Below are 16,662 nucleotides of genomic sequence, written 5' to 3'. Positions count from 1 at the left end.
CTGGGGCCCTCCGGAGCCAGCGGTCCCGTTCTGGGCTCGTCCGGGATCGCCCCTGGGGAGCCGGACGAAGTGGACAAGTTTAAAGCGAAGTTCCTGACTGCCTGGAACAACGTCAAGTACGGTAAGGAGGGGGCGGGCCCAGGGGGTGGGTTCTGGGGTGCGAGCGAGCCGTGGTTTCCGCCAGACCGGGGGCTTAGAGGTCAGTGGGAGTCAAGGAACCGGACCCTGTCCTGTATTCCGTGTATACACCATTTGTTCTCCAGTGAGTCACCTGTGGGTCCCCCGCCCTGCCCTGCCCAGGGCGGATCTGTGGCAGGTCGTACAGGGAATGTGTTTTCAAATCTTGACCTTGAACAAGCATTTTTGCTTCCCTATGCTTCTGTTTTTCCCTCCTGTAAAATGGGTACAGTAATTAGAACTGCCTTAGTTTATCCTGAATTGATGGCAAACATTGATGTGGCTGCACCTAGGGGCCCCACTTCCATCTAAGAGGAATATGACATGAACTCCCCAGTGCCACCACTGAGATGGAAAGTAGTGCGGTCCCCATTTCACAGATGGGGGGATGGGAGCACTGTTGTTGTCATAACTGTTAAGCTGTGTGTCCCTTATCTCGCTGCCCCACGTCTCTGCAGGTTGGGCAGTCAAAAGCCGGACCAGCTTTAGCAAGCTCTCCAGCGTCCACCTCTGTGGCCGCCGCTACCGATTCGAGACTGAGGGTAAGCTGGTGCCCCCAGGCCAGGGTTGGGGGAACCCCCAGAAGTGTTCCTGGTGGCAGTTAACAAGCCTATTCTTGTAGGTGACATCCAGCGTTTCCAGCGGGACTTCGTGTCCCGCCTGTGGCTCACATACCGCAGGGACTTCCCGCCCCTTGCTGGGGGCTATCTGACCTCGGACTGTGGCTGGGGCTGCATGTTACGCAGTGGGCAGATGATGCTGGCACAGGGCCTCTTGCTGCATTTCCTGCCCAGAGGTGAGGGGCGGAGCGGGAAGGGCACACCAGGAGTATGAGCCAACCACATAGGTCAGCGGTGTTAGAACTGTTTGTAAACTAAGAGTTTAAATTCATGTTAGATTTGTGTGTAAAGTAAGTTTTGGGGGTGGAGTTAGAGTCGTTTGTTTCAGGAATGTGAAAATTGTTAAACATGGGGTCTCGGGAGCATTAGAATGGTTTGTAAAGTGTGAGTAAATGGGAACTGTGCCCCCTCACATTGGCACTGGTTGACTATGTACTCCATCCCCACCAGACTGGATGTGGGTCAAGGGCGTGGGCCTGGACCCCCCTGAGCCATCAAGATTGGCCTCTCCCTACTGGCACCATGGGCCTGCCTGCTGGATACCCCCTCACTGGACCCAGGGCTCCCCTGAGCTGGAGCAGGAACGCCGGCACCGACAGATTGTGTCCTGGTTTGCCGACCACCCTAAAGCCCCCTTCGGCCTACACCAACTGGTGGAGCTTGGGCAGAGCTCAGGCAAGAAGGCGGGTGACTGGTATGGGCCATCTCTCGTGGCACATATACTCAGGTGAGGGCTGCTGCAGGGGACACAGGAGCCAATGGGTAACCCCAGGAACTCAGGCCATTCCTCCTGCCCCCAGGAAAGCTGTGGAGAGCTGCTCAGAGGTCACCCACCTGGTGGTGTATGTTTCTCAGGACTGCACAGGTAAGGGGCTGGGAACCAAGGTTACGGGGTTCTCGCCCTGAGTCAGTCACTACCTCAGCTGCCTCTTAGGACCCACCTTTCTCAGGCTGAAACAAATTCTGGATCAGAGGGACTCTTGGAAGGATTCAAGGCCCATGCAGAGGGAGATTCCTCAGGATCCCTCTACTCCCTCTGGATGCAGGAGAGGAAACTTAAGGGGCTGCTCCCTGAGTGATAGAATGAAGGACATAGGACTTTTTTCTCTCAGGTCCAATTAACTCTTGCTCTGTAAACAGTTCTAATAAGTACAAAAGTCTGGTCTCATTTGCCTCGTAGAGTTGTCATAAGAATTAAATGAGTCAATAATACAAGTTAAACCCATAGAGCAGTGCTTGTCACATAGTAAATGTTCATTAAATATTAGCAATGGTTGTTATTTTCTACCGTCCTCCTAATCAGGGAATCTACAAAAACTGGACATTTTTATGAAAAGTTTTGGGCAAGTTTCGATTTTTACAGAGGGCCATTGTTTTAGTCCATTTGGGCTGCTATAACAAAAATAGCACAGACTTATAAACAACAGGAATGTATTTCTCATAATTCTGGAGGCTGGGAAGTCCAAGATCAAGGTGCAGGCAAATTTGGTGTCTGGGAGGAGCCCACTCCCTGCTTTGTTTTGCTGTATCCTCTCATGGCAGAATGGGCAAACAAGCTCTCTGGGGTCTCATTTTTGTTTCTTTTTTTCCATTGAGGTAAAATTGACACAGAACATTTCAGGTATACAACATCATGATTTGATATTTTTATGCATCGCAAAATGATCACAATAAGTCACGTTAACATCTGTCACTGATACATAGTTTTTAAAAATTGGGGGGGTTATCTCTTTTATAAGGGCACTAATCTCATTCTTGAGGGCTCCACCCTCAGTGACCTAATCACCTCCCAAAGGTCCCACCTCTTCACACTATCACCTTGGGTGTAGGATTTTCGACATATGAATTTAGGAGGGACACAAGCATTCAGATCATAGCAGCTGTGTCTCCAGAAAGGGTTAAATCCACTTCTGGGCACCAGCAAGGGAGGAGGGGGAGAATAGAAAGCAGCAGATCAGACTTGAGGAGGAAGAACATAGGGATGTTGGGTTGAGGACTGCTGTGCTCCCAGTTCCGTATTGGCAAACCCAGGTGCCAGGTCAGTGAGGACGAGTCAGGCCTGGAACTGGGAATGGGCTCCGGGCTGCGGGGAAAGCTCCACCTCCTGGCTTTATGTTCTTCGTCTAGTTCTCAGGGCCTTGGTTGCTCTCTGTAAAATGGGAGTATCCACACTTGCCTGGTGGCCCTGGGATTGTCTGAGGGAGTTTGGGGGCTCTGGAAAGATGTGCTTCACTGATGATGGGAGCGTCACACCCCTCCCCGCACCAGATGTTACTTGGCTGAGGATGGGCCCCTGGGGATGAAGGGCCACAATGAAGCTTAAAGGACAATGAGAAGATGACCTGCTCCCCTGTTTTTCCAGTGTACAAGGCGGACGTGGCACGCCTTGTGGCCAGGCCAGACCCCACAGCCGAGTGGAAGTCTGTGGTCATCCTGGTGCCTGTGCGGCTGGGTGGTGAGACTCTCAACCCGGTGTACGTGCCCTGTGTGAAGGTAGGTTCGGCCAGATTTCACCATGTCTTCCCCTAGGAGCCCTCCAGGTTTTTCCAGCTTGCTGTAGGTACAAGTGCTCCCTTCATTCCTTCATCTGTTTATCCGATAGTTACAGGGCACCTGTAATGTGCCAAGCACTCTCCCAGCTGCTGGGGTTGCAGAGGTGAACAGGCAAAAATTTGTGCCCTCTGGGAATGGACATTCTAAAGGAGAAATGACAGGCAGTGGAACTGGAACCAAATAGATAGCTTTGGCATTACAACTCGGGACTGTAAGGGAACCAAAACTAACACAGTGAAGGGCAGGTGGGGGTGGCCGTGCAGCTTAGGAAAGCCCTTCTCCTGCCAGGGGCATGTGAGCCAGAGGAGAAGTGCTCCAGGCAAAGGGAACAGCCAGGCTGCAAAGATCCTGGTGTGTTTACATTCCGAATAAAGGCCGTGGATCTTCCCACAGCTCCCAGGGTCCCAAACTATCTCCCTGTCCCTTCCTTGACCTCGTCTGTGCCCACTGTCTTCACTCGTTCTGCCTCAGCCACACTGTTCCCAGAACACCTGTCTTGAGGCCACTTGCTATTTTCTAAGGTGCACTCTTAACTCATCTTTGCTGAAACATCACCTCCCAGTGAGGCCTTTCCCCTATTTATATACTGCAGAGCTCCCTCTCCTCCTCTGTTCTTCTCCCAGTGTTACCACCTTTTGACATATGACAACTTACTCATCTTGTTCCTTGTTTGTCTCCCACGCATCAGCTCCATGAGGCAGTCATTTCATTCTTGGTCGCTACTGTCCCCACAGGCCTGGGTTTGCACACATTGGACCTTTGCTAAGCATTCGTTGCATGATGGCCTGATAGCTCTTGCCATGGGTTCTCACCTCCGCCCACTCTGCCCCCTACAGGAACTCCTACGTTCAGAGCTGTGCTTAGGCATCATGGGGGGCAAGCCACGGCACTCGCTGTACTTCATCGGCTACCAGGGTAGGCCTGCCTCACCCAGCTCCATCCCACCCCCTCTCCCCCTGCTCCTCCACCCCACTCATGCCTCCTCCCCTGCAGATGACTTCCTTCTCTACCTGGACCCCCACTACTGCCAGCCCACTGTGGACGTCAGCCAGGCTAACTTCCCCCTGGAGGTGAGCTGGGACCCCCAGGGTAGGGGTTGGAGGCATGTAGTGGGAGCTGGGCCCCCTGAGTTTCCCTCATTTGTCTGCCAGTCTTTCCATTGCACCTCGCCCCGCAAGATGGCCTTCACCAAAATGGACCCAAGCTGTACAGTGGGGTTCTATGCTGGGGACAGGAAGGAGTTTGAGACACTGTGTTCAGAGCTGACCAGGGTGAGTGAGAAGAAGCAGGGAAAGGGACAGGGCTGGAGTGGGAGGCCTTGAGGCCAGCAGACGTGGGGAGACTATTTCCAGGCTGTGTTGTCATCATGCTGCCTAAAAGCTACAAAAGCCCAACTCTGAATAGACTCCCCCAAAAGGGGCATATGAAAAACTAGAGGCATTGCTGCCTTAGGGGATAGCTGCTTTCGGGAGCTCAAGTTGCAGGACCCCTCCTTATCTCTTAGCTTTGTGGTTCCATCAGGACTTTACAGCACGAGTTGGCACCTACTTCCCAGTTCAGTGGAAAGGGAGCCCCACTTTCCCAGCAGACATAGCAAAAATCCCAGGGCTGCCTTTCATTGGCTGCATTGGGTCACATGAGCCAATCACTGTCCTGGAGAACAGAAAGTACTAATTGGCTGGCCTGGGTCATCGCCTTAGAAGGATGGGAGTTGAGTTCAGGCAGCACTTTTTAAATATATTTGTTAGGATAACTATGCCTGCAAGATAAGTAACACAGCTACTGCTTTTGGGGCTGAGATGCTCTCTCCCTCCTCTCACCAGGTCCTCAGCTCCTCCTCGGCGACAGAGCGGTACCCCATGTTCACCCTGGCCGAGGGCCACGCTCAGGACCACAACCTGGACAACTTCTCCTCCCAGCTCTCCCAGCCAGCTCAGCAGCTTCCTCGAGCTGGGCGGCTCCTCAAGGCCAAGCGCCCAAGCTCCGAGGACTTTGTGTTTTTATAAAGGGACAGGATGGGGGAGAAGATGGGACAGACACTATTTATTTTTTTATGTCACGCTGGGTGTGGGAGCTTGAACTCTGATGATGGGACTTTCCCCTTCTCACCCTTTTGATAAGAGCAGCTGAACCCAGCCCAGAAAACCTCTAGGCTGGGTCCATTCAGCCAGGACAGAGCCCACAGGCCCGCCTCCTATCAGCTGGGCCCTTCTCACAGGGCAGGGAGGGAGGGTGGGCTCCTGGGCAACCACTCAGGGCCTGACTCAAGTACTGTAGTTTGCACTGGACCACCAGTGCCGTCACTGGTCTCAAAGCCCCAGTCCTGCCAAGGGCTGATGGGGGTACTGAAGCTGCTGGGGGCTAATAAAGCCATTTGACTTGACCTTGGCTATGGCTGGACACAGCATTTGAGAGATGGGCCCAGGGTATATCTCAAGGTGAGATTTACAAGTGGCCTGGGGAACTTGTTAAGTGGGCCTTAGCTTCCACATCTGGAAGACGAGAATTCTCCCTTGCCCGTAGGTAGACATTGCAGGTCTATACAGTTGAATAGAGGGGGATGTACTCAGGGGCTTGATTGGAGGTTAGGAACCTGAGGGCCCCTGCCTGCTCCATCAAGCTCAGGGGCCACTCTTGAGCCCCTGCTGCTTCCTCCGTTGCTGGCCCAGCAGGCGGAAGTACAGCCGTTTTGGATTGAAGCCAAAGGCCTGCAGTCTCTGACGGCTGAACTCATGCCCACCAAGCGTCACTGTGGGGCCCAGGAGGCGAGCCTTCTTGCCCCTCTTCCGCCTCTGGGGGACTGGTGGCTTCTCAGTGGATGACACAGGGGCTGCCTCTTCCTGTGCTGGGGGGCTCTCAGGCTGGGGCTGCTTCCCACAGGCCGCATCGGGTGCCAGCAGCTGCCCCTGTGGGCCAGCTTTGTCTCTCTGTGGTTTCCCTGTGGCTTCCGTGGGTGTGTCTGTCCTAGGGGAGGAAAGTCAGGGCTCAGCTTAGAGTGGACACGGTTAGGCCCATTCCTGGGTGCACATCCTTCATTTTACAGACGAGGAAAGGAGAGGCTAGGAGAGACGGCAATGCAGCAATTCAGGGGCCTGCCTGGAATTTAAACCCAGATCTGACGTAAGAACAGGAGTGTCGGTACTGAACCCTGAGGCTGGACAGTCACTGATAATTCTGGTATTTGAGCCCAGGCCTACACTAAGCTATTCACATAAATCAACTCATTTCAGATTTAAATCAACTCTGTGAACTATCACCCCTGCTTTATAGACTGGGGAGGCGGGGAACATGATAATAACGATACCAGCGTTTTAAGCACTTCATGTGAATTGATTCACTTAATCTTCAAAAAACCCAACAGGGTCTACGGCCATGCCACTCTGAACGTGCCCGATCTCATCTGTTCTCGGAAGCTAAGCAGGGTCAGCCCTGGTTAGTACTTGGATGGGAGACCACCTAGAAATACCAGGTGCTGTAGGCGGTAAAAAAAAAAAACAAAAAACCACCCAACAGGAAATGAGCCATCCTTATCCCTATTTTATAAATGAGGAAACAGGCCCCGAGGGGAAGCGACTTGCCCAAGGTCACACAGCTATAGCCCAGCCATGATCTGAACCCAGATCTCAGAGGAGGGCCCATTCCCGAGGTCATAAAACAGGTGGCCGACAAAGCAAGACCCAAACCCTGCAGAACCCTGCAGGCTCCCAGCCCACCCTCCCCGGGCCAGGGACACTCACTCCTCTGGGCAGAGAGACTTAAAGATCTGCCTCTTTTTCCATGAGTTCTGGGCCTTCCGGCTGTATGCTCTCTTGTCCTGAAGCTCCTCCTGCTCCGACCTGTGGGCACCCGGTGGACAGGCTTGTCACTGGGTGCTCTGGGAGGCGCCCATGCATGCCTGCCCACCCCTCCTCCTAAATACCTAGCCCAGCCCCACCCTGTCACCTGTACATGCAGGTCTTCTTCAGGGAGCACCATCGGTTCAGCTCTTTGTCATCAGCAGCGAGAATCTGTGTGGAAAGGGACAAGTAGGGTCCTGCTGCATGGGCCCCAGGGGGGTCCTGACTCTAAGCCCTAGTCACCTCATCAGTCAAAGCAGAGTACCACCAGCAGGGATGTCTTGACAGTGGGAAAGAACTGATTTCTGTGGAGGACAATCCATGTTTTTTGTGGAGGACATCAAATTGGGAAACAAGCATTGCCCCAAGTCACACAGCCAGGAAGTGGCTTATTACAGATTTCAGTTTGGGCCCGGGGCCCAGAGCCCCGGAGCCCTCATGCATACAACCACATACAACCACATTCCCAGCAGCCTCAGGACACGGGTCTCTATGCCAGTCACCAGACCTGCTAATATAGAGGAGCTCCAGGTTTCCGACCTCAAGGTTCCTGCCTCCAGGCCTCAGTTTCCTTATTTATGAGGTGGGCATCCCCTCAAAACCTATTGGAAGGTTCTTGAGAAGACAGAGTGAATGCAGATGATATGAGCTCAATAAACGTTAGTGCTTTTACTGAGCAACCACCGCCATCATGGCGAAGGGACAAGTGTTCAGAAAGCCGCACGTTTGTTTCAGGTCCACAGCCCTGAAGTGGGGGGTGTTATCAGGACCATTTATAGATGGGGAAACTGAGGCATAGCAAGGTCACACAGCTAGTGCGTAACTAAGCCAAGATTTAAACCCAGGCCATCTGGCTACAGACCTACCTCGTCTTAATGGCCACCCTGCTGCAGATATATGGTAACAGAATTAAAGGCAGTTGACTCCTTAACGACAGCGGTTTGAACTGCGCAAGTCCTATTATGCGGATTTTTTTCAATAAGTACAGTAAATAGTAAATGTATTTTCCTTATGATTTTATCACTTTCTTTTCTCTAGCTTACTTTATTGTAAGAATACAGTATGAAATACATATAACATAGAAAGACATGTGTTATTAACTGTTTATATGGTACCAGTAAGCCTTCCAGTCAGCATGTCAGCCTTCTGCATCTGAAGAGGTTGAATCCACAGATGCAAAACCCACAGTTGCGAAGGGCCAACTACAGTTGAGTTTGGGGGAACCAAAAGTTATACGTAGATTTTTGACTGTGTGGGGGTAGATACCCCTAACCCCCACATTGTTCAAGGGTCAACTGTAGTATTTATAAGGGGCTGTTTGAATGAAGCCTTGCCATCTCGCAGAAACCCTCTGAAGCAGGAAATACTAGTATTGTCATTAATACTATTATTCCTGTCATTTTTGAGATGAGGAAACAGGCAGTGTGGCAATACCAGCTGACTTGTGCTCCCTCTTACCTACTGCGAGCCCCCAAGTATGCCACACCCACCCAGGGTCCCACCTCCTCGGTGCTGAGCCCAAAGTCGCAGGGCACCACAGCGCGGTACTTGAAGCGGCAGGGCAGGTCGTCGATGATGTCCTCGTAGTCCAGCCGGTAATACTCATCCAGGTACTCCTCGAATGTCTTGTCCCCTGCGTGGGGAGAGAGCTGGGATGCCGGGCTGTGCCGGACTCTGCAGAGCCCCTGCCTGCCCACCGCCTGCCCGCCAGGAACCTCACCGGGGTTGAACACGGGCTTCTCCTGCCCCACGGCCGCAGCGAAGGGTGACTTGCGCTTCTTCTTACCGGCTGACGGGGGCTCACGCTGCTTCTTCCGTGGCTGCCTAGGGTCGTAGTCAGCATCCATCTGCCTTGCCAGGATATGTGGGTCAGTCCTGGGGGCTCTGGGATCCTCTGAGCCCCCGCCCCACCCTGCCCATGGCACTTACATTAAAGTCTGGGTCCTCGCAGTGCAGCTCCTGCTGGCTCCAATCTCCACCCTGCTGCAGCCCAGCCCACGTGTCCCAGTTCCAGTCGTCTGGTTCCAGAGGACAGACAGGCAGGGGTGGGCCCAGGGGATACAGGGTGGGATCACAGGCTTTGGGCCCAGCACTCCCACCTCAGCCCAGTGACCTCACCTTCAAGCCCTTCCTCTTCCTCAAACTGCGGCTTCTCCTCCTCCATGGTGCCATAGTACTCGTCCCCGAAGCATTTCTGCAGGGCCGGGGACCAGGAGGGTCAGCAGGGCCCACTCTTCTCCTACATGGCCCCCCAGTGCCCTCTTAGGACCCGGCCCCTGATTTAAGCCTGACAAAGCTGGTTAGGGGACACCTCTAAGACCTCGCCTCCCCCTGTGTGTCTCCATCCCCTCTCAGAACCCTGCAGGTTGTAAACATACACTTAAGTGCCTGCCACTAGGCTGGGGGGCTCTGAGAGGGCAGGGGCAGCTGTGCTGCTTGACCCTCGGCATACAGTAGGTGATCAATGGATGTTAGACTGGCTCTTGCCACTCCATGAGCTCTAAGAGGGCTGACACTGTATTGGGCCCAGTGGAGGCCTGACAGAGACAGATATTGCTAACCATGTCATTCATTGAGCACCTATTATATACCTAAGTTGGCTGCATCTTGCTGTATTTGTACTAGCACCCCGAGACAGAAAACTCCATTCTATTGAGAAACTAAAGCTCAGAACTGAGAAGCTTCTAGAAAGTGAAAGCTAAACTCTGACTACATAGCAACCCTCCTACTCTGGTTTTCACCTGACCAATTTATGTACCCTCAGTCCCCTTCCCTGAAATTCCAGGTATGGTCAGGCCTTTGGGGACCCTGTGGTCCCCACTGCTTCCCCCACAAAGCTCTCATTACCTGTTTCTGTGGCCTGATGCTATGTTCCCACGAACTCAATAAACATCAATGGTGCAATGAATGAGCTAAGAGAAATACAGCGACCCACTGTTCCTTCAAGATTTTTCAAAGAAACTTTTCTGAGTATTCCTCTCAAACCATCCTTACAATAGTTCTGCGATATATACTATGGTTAGACCACGTTACAGAAACAGCCAAAGGCTCAGAGAGGCCACGCAGCCAGGAAACGACCACTGGTTTCAGAGCCATGCTCCCGAGTGCTCGGCTGCATGGCCTGGCCTGGGCAGAGGGGCCACACCTGCATGAGCTGGTCGTGCCGGGTGGGGTCGAAATCGTCCTCGAGGTCTCGCTCCTCAAAGCCCAGAGTCTTGTTGCCTGTGACCTGCCGCAGCTTCTCCAGTTTGGCCAGAATCTCCTTCCTCTTCAGGTTCTTCAGCTGCTTAAGTTCCTCCTGCTTTTTTGCCTTCTCCTATGGTAGCAGGCCAGGGGAGACGGAGGGTATGGGCTTTCCCCACAGGCTAGGGGGACCTTCCAAACCCACCACCCCCACACTCACCCTCCTCTTTCGCTCCCGAGTCTCCTCCCTCCTCTCCTTCCTGCGTTCATCCTTGCGACGCACAGAGGACATGATGCTCCGAGGGTAGGTTTTGACCTGTGGGCCACAAAGATGGTTCTGGGCTCTCCCAGTCTGGGCTCCATAGGCCGGCTCCTCCCAAGCCACCAGCCCTGGTCACCCACCAAAGCCGAGTCTGGCTCCTCGAAGCGGAAGTTGTACTTGTGCTCAAAGTCCTCCTGTTTCTTCAGAAACAGCTCCCCCTCATCTGAGGAGTCATCCACAGCCACCTGGACCGGGAGGCCTGCAACCCTGAGGGATGAGATGGAGTGGGGCTGGGGTCAGCCGAGCTCTGGTGTGTCAGCCATATTAACTCACCCAATCCTCCCAAGACCCTGCGGTAGGGTGCCACCATTACCCTCATTGTACAGATGGGGAAACCGAGGCATAGAAGTCTATCAGCACAGTCAGATTCGAACTAGTGCCAACCGGCTCCAAAAGCCCATACTCCGTGGCTCTCCCTCACAGAGGACTGCTATCATCTGTGTGACAAAGTAAACACCCAGTGCCCTCTGCTTTCTGGCCAGCATTGGCTCCAGGCACCTGGCGGGACATGGCTGCTCACCCTTCCTCCTCCTCCTCCTCCTCCTCCTCCTCTTCCTCCTCCTCATAGCGTTTGTTGAGGATATAATCCCGCAGGAACTGCTCCCCTTCATCCAGCTCTGGGTTGTTCCAATATTCCCTCAGATGAGTCTGGGGTGAAGGGGTGATAGGACCCATGTTAGAAACTTGAAGGCAAGGAAGGAAGACAGACGTGGGCACCAAGTGGACTCAGGTGACAAACTTCACAGCCAGCCTATGTAGGTGGGAGGCACTATCCCCATTTCATAGATGTAGACACTGAAGCCCCAAGACGGGCTCACCCTATCTTCAGAGCATGTGCTCTCGGCAACCCCTTCAAGGATTGGTTTCCAGAAAAGGGTTGGATAGAGGCAGGACAGGCAGTATAGTCTTTCGGCAACTATCTGTGGCAACTAACCAGCTCTCTCAGGGTCTCGACATTCTGCATCTCCTTCTGCCCCTTTAGCCATTCGACATAGTCGGCATCCTCCTGGGCCTGGGGGAGGGAAGGCCAGCACTGAGGGTCTGCAGGAGCCACAGCAACCCCTCCTTGCCACCAGCCCCGGTCTGGCGGGCCCCACACCTACCTTCTCCTCCTTGGTTTTAGCGCGTTTCTGCAGCAACCCAGAGCCACCTTCCCCCGCGCTGTCCTCACCTTCACTGTCTTCCACAAATGCCCGGAAGCTGCCGATGCAAGAGAACAAGCCTCAGGACAAGCTGGCTGGCCCCTGCCCACTGCCCCAAGACTAACTCCATTCCCTAAGCCCTGAGCTCTCCCCAAAAAGCTGAGACACAGAGAGTTTTATCGACCCCGTTTAACAGGTCAGGAAACAGGAATGGAGAGAGCAAGTGATGTGCCCAAATACATGCAGCTATTAAGTGACAACAAGGTTTGAACCCAGGCCTGTCCAATCCCAGAGCCTCAATTCCCATCCATTTCGCCACTCGCTACTAGCTCACCTTTCCTTGAGCTGTTGCTGTTCTTCCACGTAACTTTTCGACGAGACCTGCTGCAGAGAGGGTGCCGTGGGCCTCAGGCCCAGCTTCGGGCCCCTCAGCACCCCCGCCTGGCCTCCACCCCACTCACCTGGAGTCTCTGATTGGAGGTCTCCCCGTCTGAATTCTCCTCGTCGACATATTTGCTGTGCGAGGAAGGGTGGGAGTTCAAGACAGATTCCCCACAGCTTGTCTGCCCTAATGGGCTGGGGGGCAGTTACAAGCAGCAAGTGGGGAAGCCAATGGGGTGCAGGCAATCTGCAAGGAGCCTGCTCTCTGAGGATCTCTCCATTCTGGTGAGTCACTGGCTTCTTCCCACCCTTGCCCCTAAGGCCCCCATGTGTCCGCCTGCTAGGGGAAGGAGGACAGGGACTGAGTAGCACGTGTCAGGCTTTCTCCTCACCCTTCTTTCTCCAAGATAACCTTCCTCTCATAGTCCTTCAGGTACATGGGCCGTGCCTTCTTTTGCTTCTCAGCTGCCAGCTCCCCCTCACTCTCCGAGGATGTTGCTGTGGGGCCACCAGAAGACGCCTGCCATCACTCGCAACCACGACCCCCTTCTTTCCCCAGGTAGAGAATCCCACTGGGTTGGGCCAGAGTCACATGGAGGCTTCAAATCCCCAAGCCACCAGTTCCCAGAGGTACCACAAGAGGTATCACACTAGCTACCACCTGCCAGTACCTGGAGATAATAATTCACTCTCTGAATAGTACCACCTGGCAGTACCTGGAGAGTAACTTACTCTCTGAATAGTACCAAGCACACAGTTACCATGAATATCAACAGGTAACAATCTGACACTCTGCTAAGCACTTTTGACATAAAATGATTCATTAAATAGTCACAACAGATGAAAAGGCAATGAGGAACCTGAGCCTTGAGGAGGACCAGCCCCACACCTGTTCTCTGGTAGAAGGTGGCATCTTTCTGATAAATGCGGGGATCCTTCTTCTTTAACAAGGAGAGAGTCCTGTAAAAGTCACGCTCCTGGTGGGGGTCAAATTCCTATGACAGGAAAAAGATCAGGGACACACTTCAGAAGGTAGGTGGTGAGAGCTCTGGTGGGTGCCTGGGCAGGTGGGCTAAGAGAGCATTAAGATTAGGGTGGAGAAAGGGGCATACATTAGGAAGAAGGGGGATACCGCTGGGGAGAGGCAGGTGGAGGTGTGTCAAAGACAAGGAGAAGGGAGGGTGGGCCCCACATAAGTTCAGGGTATGAGACAGAGGAAGGTAGCAGGCAAAGGGAGGGTACAAAGGATTGACATGAGACAAGTAGCATAGGGCACGTGGTAAACAGCAGGAGGGACTAGGCTGCACAGTGAGGTGGGAAGATGTGGTTAATGTGGGGAGAAGCTGGGTGCCCCAAATGGCAGAGACGTCCCTCTTTCGGGACACAGTAGGACACAAAAATGGTTAGATTCTTGGAAGATAAAACGAGGGACAGAGGGATCGCACCAAACACATCTGAACAGGTGGATCCCTGGCGAGGGAGAGGAATGGGGGTATTTGGCAATCCCTTGGGGGACAGGGAGGGCGCTGTCTGTCCCCCCTGGGATTGGGGGCGAGAGGTTGGGCACTTTGGTAGTGCACGGTGGGCTTGAGAGTTAGCCGCCCCCAGCAGTCGGGGTGAGGATGCGGTGGGGGGCTTGAATGACTCTCGCTTGTCCGGGACGGAGAAGAGGAAGCTCACCACGCGCTCGTCGCTGGAGTCAGACTCGGAGCTGGAGTCGTCGCCGCTGCCTCGGTCTCGGTAGCGATCTTTCACTGCGGGGCACAGATGGGAGCCCCCCAAATCAGCCTCGGGGGACCAGATCAACCCCCACTTCCCAACGACCCTGCAGCGCCGTCCTGCGCGCATGCGCCCCGCACTCACGCCGCTGCAGCTCCTCGCGTTCCCGGTAGCGACTGTACCGCGCGGCGAACGCGGCGTTCACCCGCAGGGGCGAGGAACCGCGCGGTTCCGGCATGGCGGCTCTGCGGCCCATTGCGCACGCGTACGGCGAGCGCTCCAAGGAGGCGTGGCTGTTCTCAGCCCCTCCCAACTCGAACTTTAAACAGGTCGGAGCCTGGCGGGCCGCACCTAACCCCGCCCCCTGGTTTTCCGGTATCCCTTACGCCAGGTGACCGCAGTCACCGCCCACGGATCACGCCTCTGCGGGGGAGGCTGCAGCCACCGCCCACCCCACCCCACCCCCTGGGCTCCCGGCACCCAGCTGACATCTGGGGGCTCTTTCTCCACTAGCGGTTTCCTGCCTCCTTTCCGTTCTGACAGCGCAAACCGGTGCCCCACCCAGCTCACTCGCCTCTGGCACCCTGGGAATTACCACCCTCTCCCTTGCCCCAAAGCATCCACGATCCACGACCCCTGTGGCCCCCTCCCCACAAACATTCTGGACGCGCGACTCCCCATCACAGATTCAAAAATCAGAAGCCACCAGCGCTGTGATCGTATACAAGCCTTAATTTAATGGGTACAAACATTAAATGATCACACACAACTATTTTCCGTAAAGCTTAATAAATAGAATCTTTTTTTAACGCTGTACAAGAGACTGGAAAACAAACTTACAACAAAATATGAAGTCATACTACCCTTTTATTCATTTGAAACTCCCCCCTCCCCCATGCTCGAAAGCAGTGTGCACACTTGAGGTCTCTCTCTGGTTACAGCCAGCCAAAGTCACCAGGTTCCAGGAGCTCTGGAAGCGATGACCTCATACTGGGGCTGAAGCTTTAAACGCTCTGCCCTTGGGACTCATCTGCAGCCCCAGCAGTCTGGGGCTTGGAGGAAACTGAACCGTTTAGGTGGCTGTTGCCTGCAGGAGCCCTTCTCTGCCCAGTACACCAAAAGGGGTAAGAAAAATAAGTGAGAAATACCTCCTTAAACACACACACCTCAGAAATCAACACCAACAAGCCACAAACTGGTGCCCTCCACCTTTGGCAGTGGGCAGGAGGAACAAGAAGAGAAAGTGTTTCTTTCCTCTTCTGACGTAGAACCCAGCTGGGTCCTGTTGCTGGAGTGGGTGGCCTCGGGTCACAGCGATGCCACCGTGTGCCCCTGCAGCATGTCCATAAGATCGTGAGCCCCTCTTCCCTGTGCCAGCTCGAAGGGTGTGAGCCCCCTGGCATCCCTGTGATGGAGGTCGGACTCAGCAGCTAGGAAGCTAACCACAGTCGTGTGGCCCTCTAGCACCGCCAGATGGATGGGAAGCGCCCCGGTGTCATCAGGTAAGTTGACATCAGCTCCGTGCTCTACCAAAACCTTCAGTGTGTCAAGGAATCCAGTGCGGGCTGCATCATGGGCTGGAGTGGTGCCAGAGGCGTCCTGGACATTGGGGCTGGCACCTTGTTTCAGGAGCTCCAGGGCAATGGCAGGGCTACCAAACATCATGACCTGTGTGGGGGCAGAGAGTAGGGGTTCCTCAAGGGATGGGTTCCAGGAAAAAGGGTCATTGGAGAGAGGGGTTATTCAGTAATAGGGAACACCAAAGAAGAGATTCTCTGGAGAATGGGAAAAGCCCAGGGAACACAAGTCCCCAGGCAGCTGTTTGAGACCCCAGAAAACAAGGCTCCTAGGAATAGGGACCCTCAAGAAACTAGTCACCCTCCAAAGGATAAGACACACACCAAGGAATAGCCCCCATGGAAACTTTCAACCTAAGACCCTCCTCAAGGAACCAGAGGACTCCTCCCTTACATAAGAGAAATAACCAAGAAATACAACACCCCCTCCAGGAAAGTGGCCTCATAGAATGAGAACTGCACCCCCCAAAAGAACTTGACAGCCCCCTGAAGAGAAAGGAGATGCCCAGGGAATCTGAAACCCCTTCTCTCCGAGGAATAACCCCTCCCATGTAATTGGAGTGCTCCCTAGAGCACTTGAACCCCACAAGAAGTGGGGTTCTCCTGTAAAATGATTCCCAGGGAATAACTATTCCCCACTGGGACCCCTCATAATATACCAGAAATACGAAAAACACCAGGGAGATTCCCACCCCCCAGGGAGATTCCCTCCCCCCCAAGAAACTGTATACTTCTCAGAGAATCCCCTAGAAAATAAGAACGCCCTGGAGCCATGAATCCCTTCTTCCATCGATCTGATACCCCCCACCCCCCGCATAGAAGCCCAAAGAAACCAGAGCCGTGCCCATGAAAACGGAATCCAAAGAAATTAAACCTTCACTCATGAAATAAGAACCTCCCCAGGGAAATTGGATCCCCCGCACCCAGAGAACGAGGAATCCTCCAGAGATGGAAAGGTTTTCCCTCCCCCATCCTAACCCCATCCACCACCCACCTTCCAAAGGGGACAGGGAGAAACGTCAGCCGAGAGACGGAGAAACGGAACCCAGTCAGCCACCACCAGGGCCAGGAGACGAGAGGAAAGGGGTCTGGGATTCCAGTCCTCGGCCCGCCCTCGCTGCCAGACAGCCCGGCCTCACCTGTAGTGCGGTC

The 16,662-nt window shown here is 54.0% G+C and overlaps 3 protein-coding genes and 1 pseudogene across 4 annotated transcripts in view; 2 read left to right on the top strand and 2 right to left on the bottom strand.

The window, feature by feature from the left end:
* Positions 1 to 6: 6 nt before the first annotated feature.
* ATG4D (autophagy related 4D cysteine peptidase) lies at positions 7 to 5,422 on the top strand. The gene is made up of 10 exons (XM_006905915.3): positions 7 to 121; positions 636 to 719; positions 800 to 973; positions 1,248 to 1,524; positions 1,598 to 1,662; positions 3,160 to 3,290; positions 4,187 to 4,265; positions 4,344 to 4,420; positions 4,502 to 4,621; positions 5,174 to 5,422. The coding sequence occupies exons 3-10, from the start codon at positions 913 to 915 to the stop codon at positions 5,354 to 5,356; spliced, it is 993 nt and encodes a 330-aa protein (XP_006905977.2). The 5' UTR covers positions 7 to 121; positions 636 to 719; positions 800 to 912; the 3' UTR covers positions 5,357 to 5,422.
* KRI1 (KRI1 homolog) lies at positions 5,379 to 14,232 on the bottom strand. Of its 2 annotated transcripts, none has more exons than XM_006905879.3 (19): positions 14,078 to 14,232; positions 13,895 to 13,968; positions 13,104 to 13,209; positions 12,607 to 12,712; positions 12,295 to 12,349; positions 12,168 to 12,217; positions 11,795 to 11,891; positions 11,626 to 11,703; positions 11,212 to 11,339; positions 10,772 to 10,898; positions 10,590 to 10,685; positions 10,332 to 10,502; positions 9,305 to 9,380; positions 9,116 to 9,204; positions 8,907 to 9,033; positions 8,689 to 8,819; positions 7,293 to 7,357; positions 7,088 to 7,186; positions 5,379 to 6,314 (listed from the first exon to the last, which is right to left on the bottom strand). In XM_006905879.3, exons 1-19 carry the CDS (start codon positions 14,187 to 14,189, stop codon positions 5,972 to 5,974), a joined length of 2,130 nt encoding a protein of 709 aa, XP_006905941.1. In that variant the 5' UTR covers positions 14,190 to 14,232; the 3' UTR covers positions 5,379 to 5,971. The 2 variants fall into 2 exon arrangements, with proteins under 2 accessions (XP_006905941.1, XP_006905942.2); XM_006905880.3 differs by having other exon boundaries at positions 12,168 to 12,214.
* Positions 6,713 to 6,831, top strand: LOC112471672 (annotated as a pseudogene).
* Positions 14,233 to 14,647: 415 nt separating the features above from the next.
* CDKN2D (cyclin dependent kinase inhibitor 2D) overlaps positions 14,648 to 16,662 on the bottom strand; it is a 2,413-nt gene continuing 398 nt past the window's right edge. Inside the window, exons 1-2 of the mRNA XM_006905878.3 lie at positions 16,645 to 16,662; positions 14,648 to 15,601 (exon numbers count right to left, since the gene is read on the bottom strand). The exon at positions 16,645 to 16,662 is cut by the window's right edge and continues 398 nt beyond it. Of these exons, the coding sequence (XP_006905940.1) occupies positions 15,242 to 15,601; positions 16,645 to 16,662 (378 nt within the window). The 3' untranslated portion in view covers positions 14,648 to 15,241. The remainder of the gene's footprint in view (positions 15,602 to 16,644) is intronic.

This window comes from Pteropus alecto, unplaced genomic scaffold (genome assembly GCF_000325575.1).
Source record: "Pteropus alecto unplaced genomic scaffold, ASM32557v1 scaffold761, whole genome shotgun sequence".
NCBI lineage: Eukaryota > Metazoa > Chordata > Mammalia > Chiroptera > Pteropodidae > Pteropus > Pteropus alecto.
This window is presented reverse-complemented; position numbering and strand designations above follow the sequence as displayed.

Coding starts and splice junctions, on each gene's coding strand:
- KRI1 (XM_006905879.3), bottom strand. CDS start 14,189: ATGGGCCGCAGAGCCGCCATGCCGGAACCGCGCGGTTCCTCGCCCCTG. Junction 13,210..13,894: donor ACTCCAGCGACGAGCGCGTG/GTGAGCTTCCTC, acceptor TTCCTGTCATAG/GAATTTGACCCCCACCAGGA. Junction 12,350..12,606: donor GTTATCTTGGAGAAAGAAGG/GTGAGGAGAAAG, acceptor TTCCTCGCACAG/CAAATATGTCGACGAGGAGA.
- ATG4D (XM_006905915.3), top strand. CDS start 913: ATGTTACGCAGTGGGCAGATGATGCTGGCACAGGGCCTCTTGCTGCAT. Junction 3,291..4,186: donor TGTACGTGCCCTGTGTGAAG/GTAGGTTCGGCC, acceptor TGCCCCCTACAG/GAACTCCTACGTTCAGAGCT. Junction 4,622..5,173: donor TGTGTTCAGAGCTGACCAGG/GTGAGTGAGAAG, acceptor TCCTCTCACCAG/GTCCTCAGCTCCTCCTCGGC.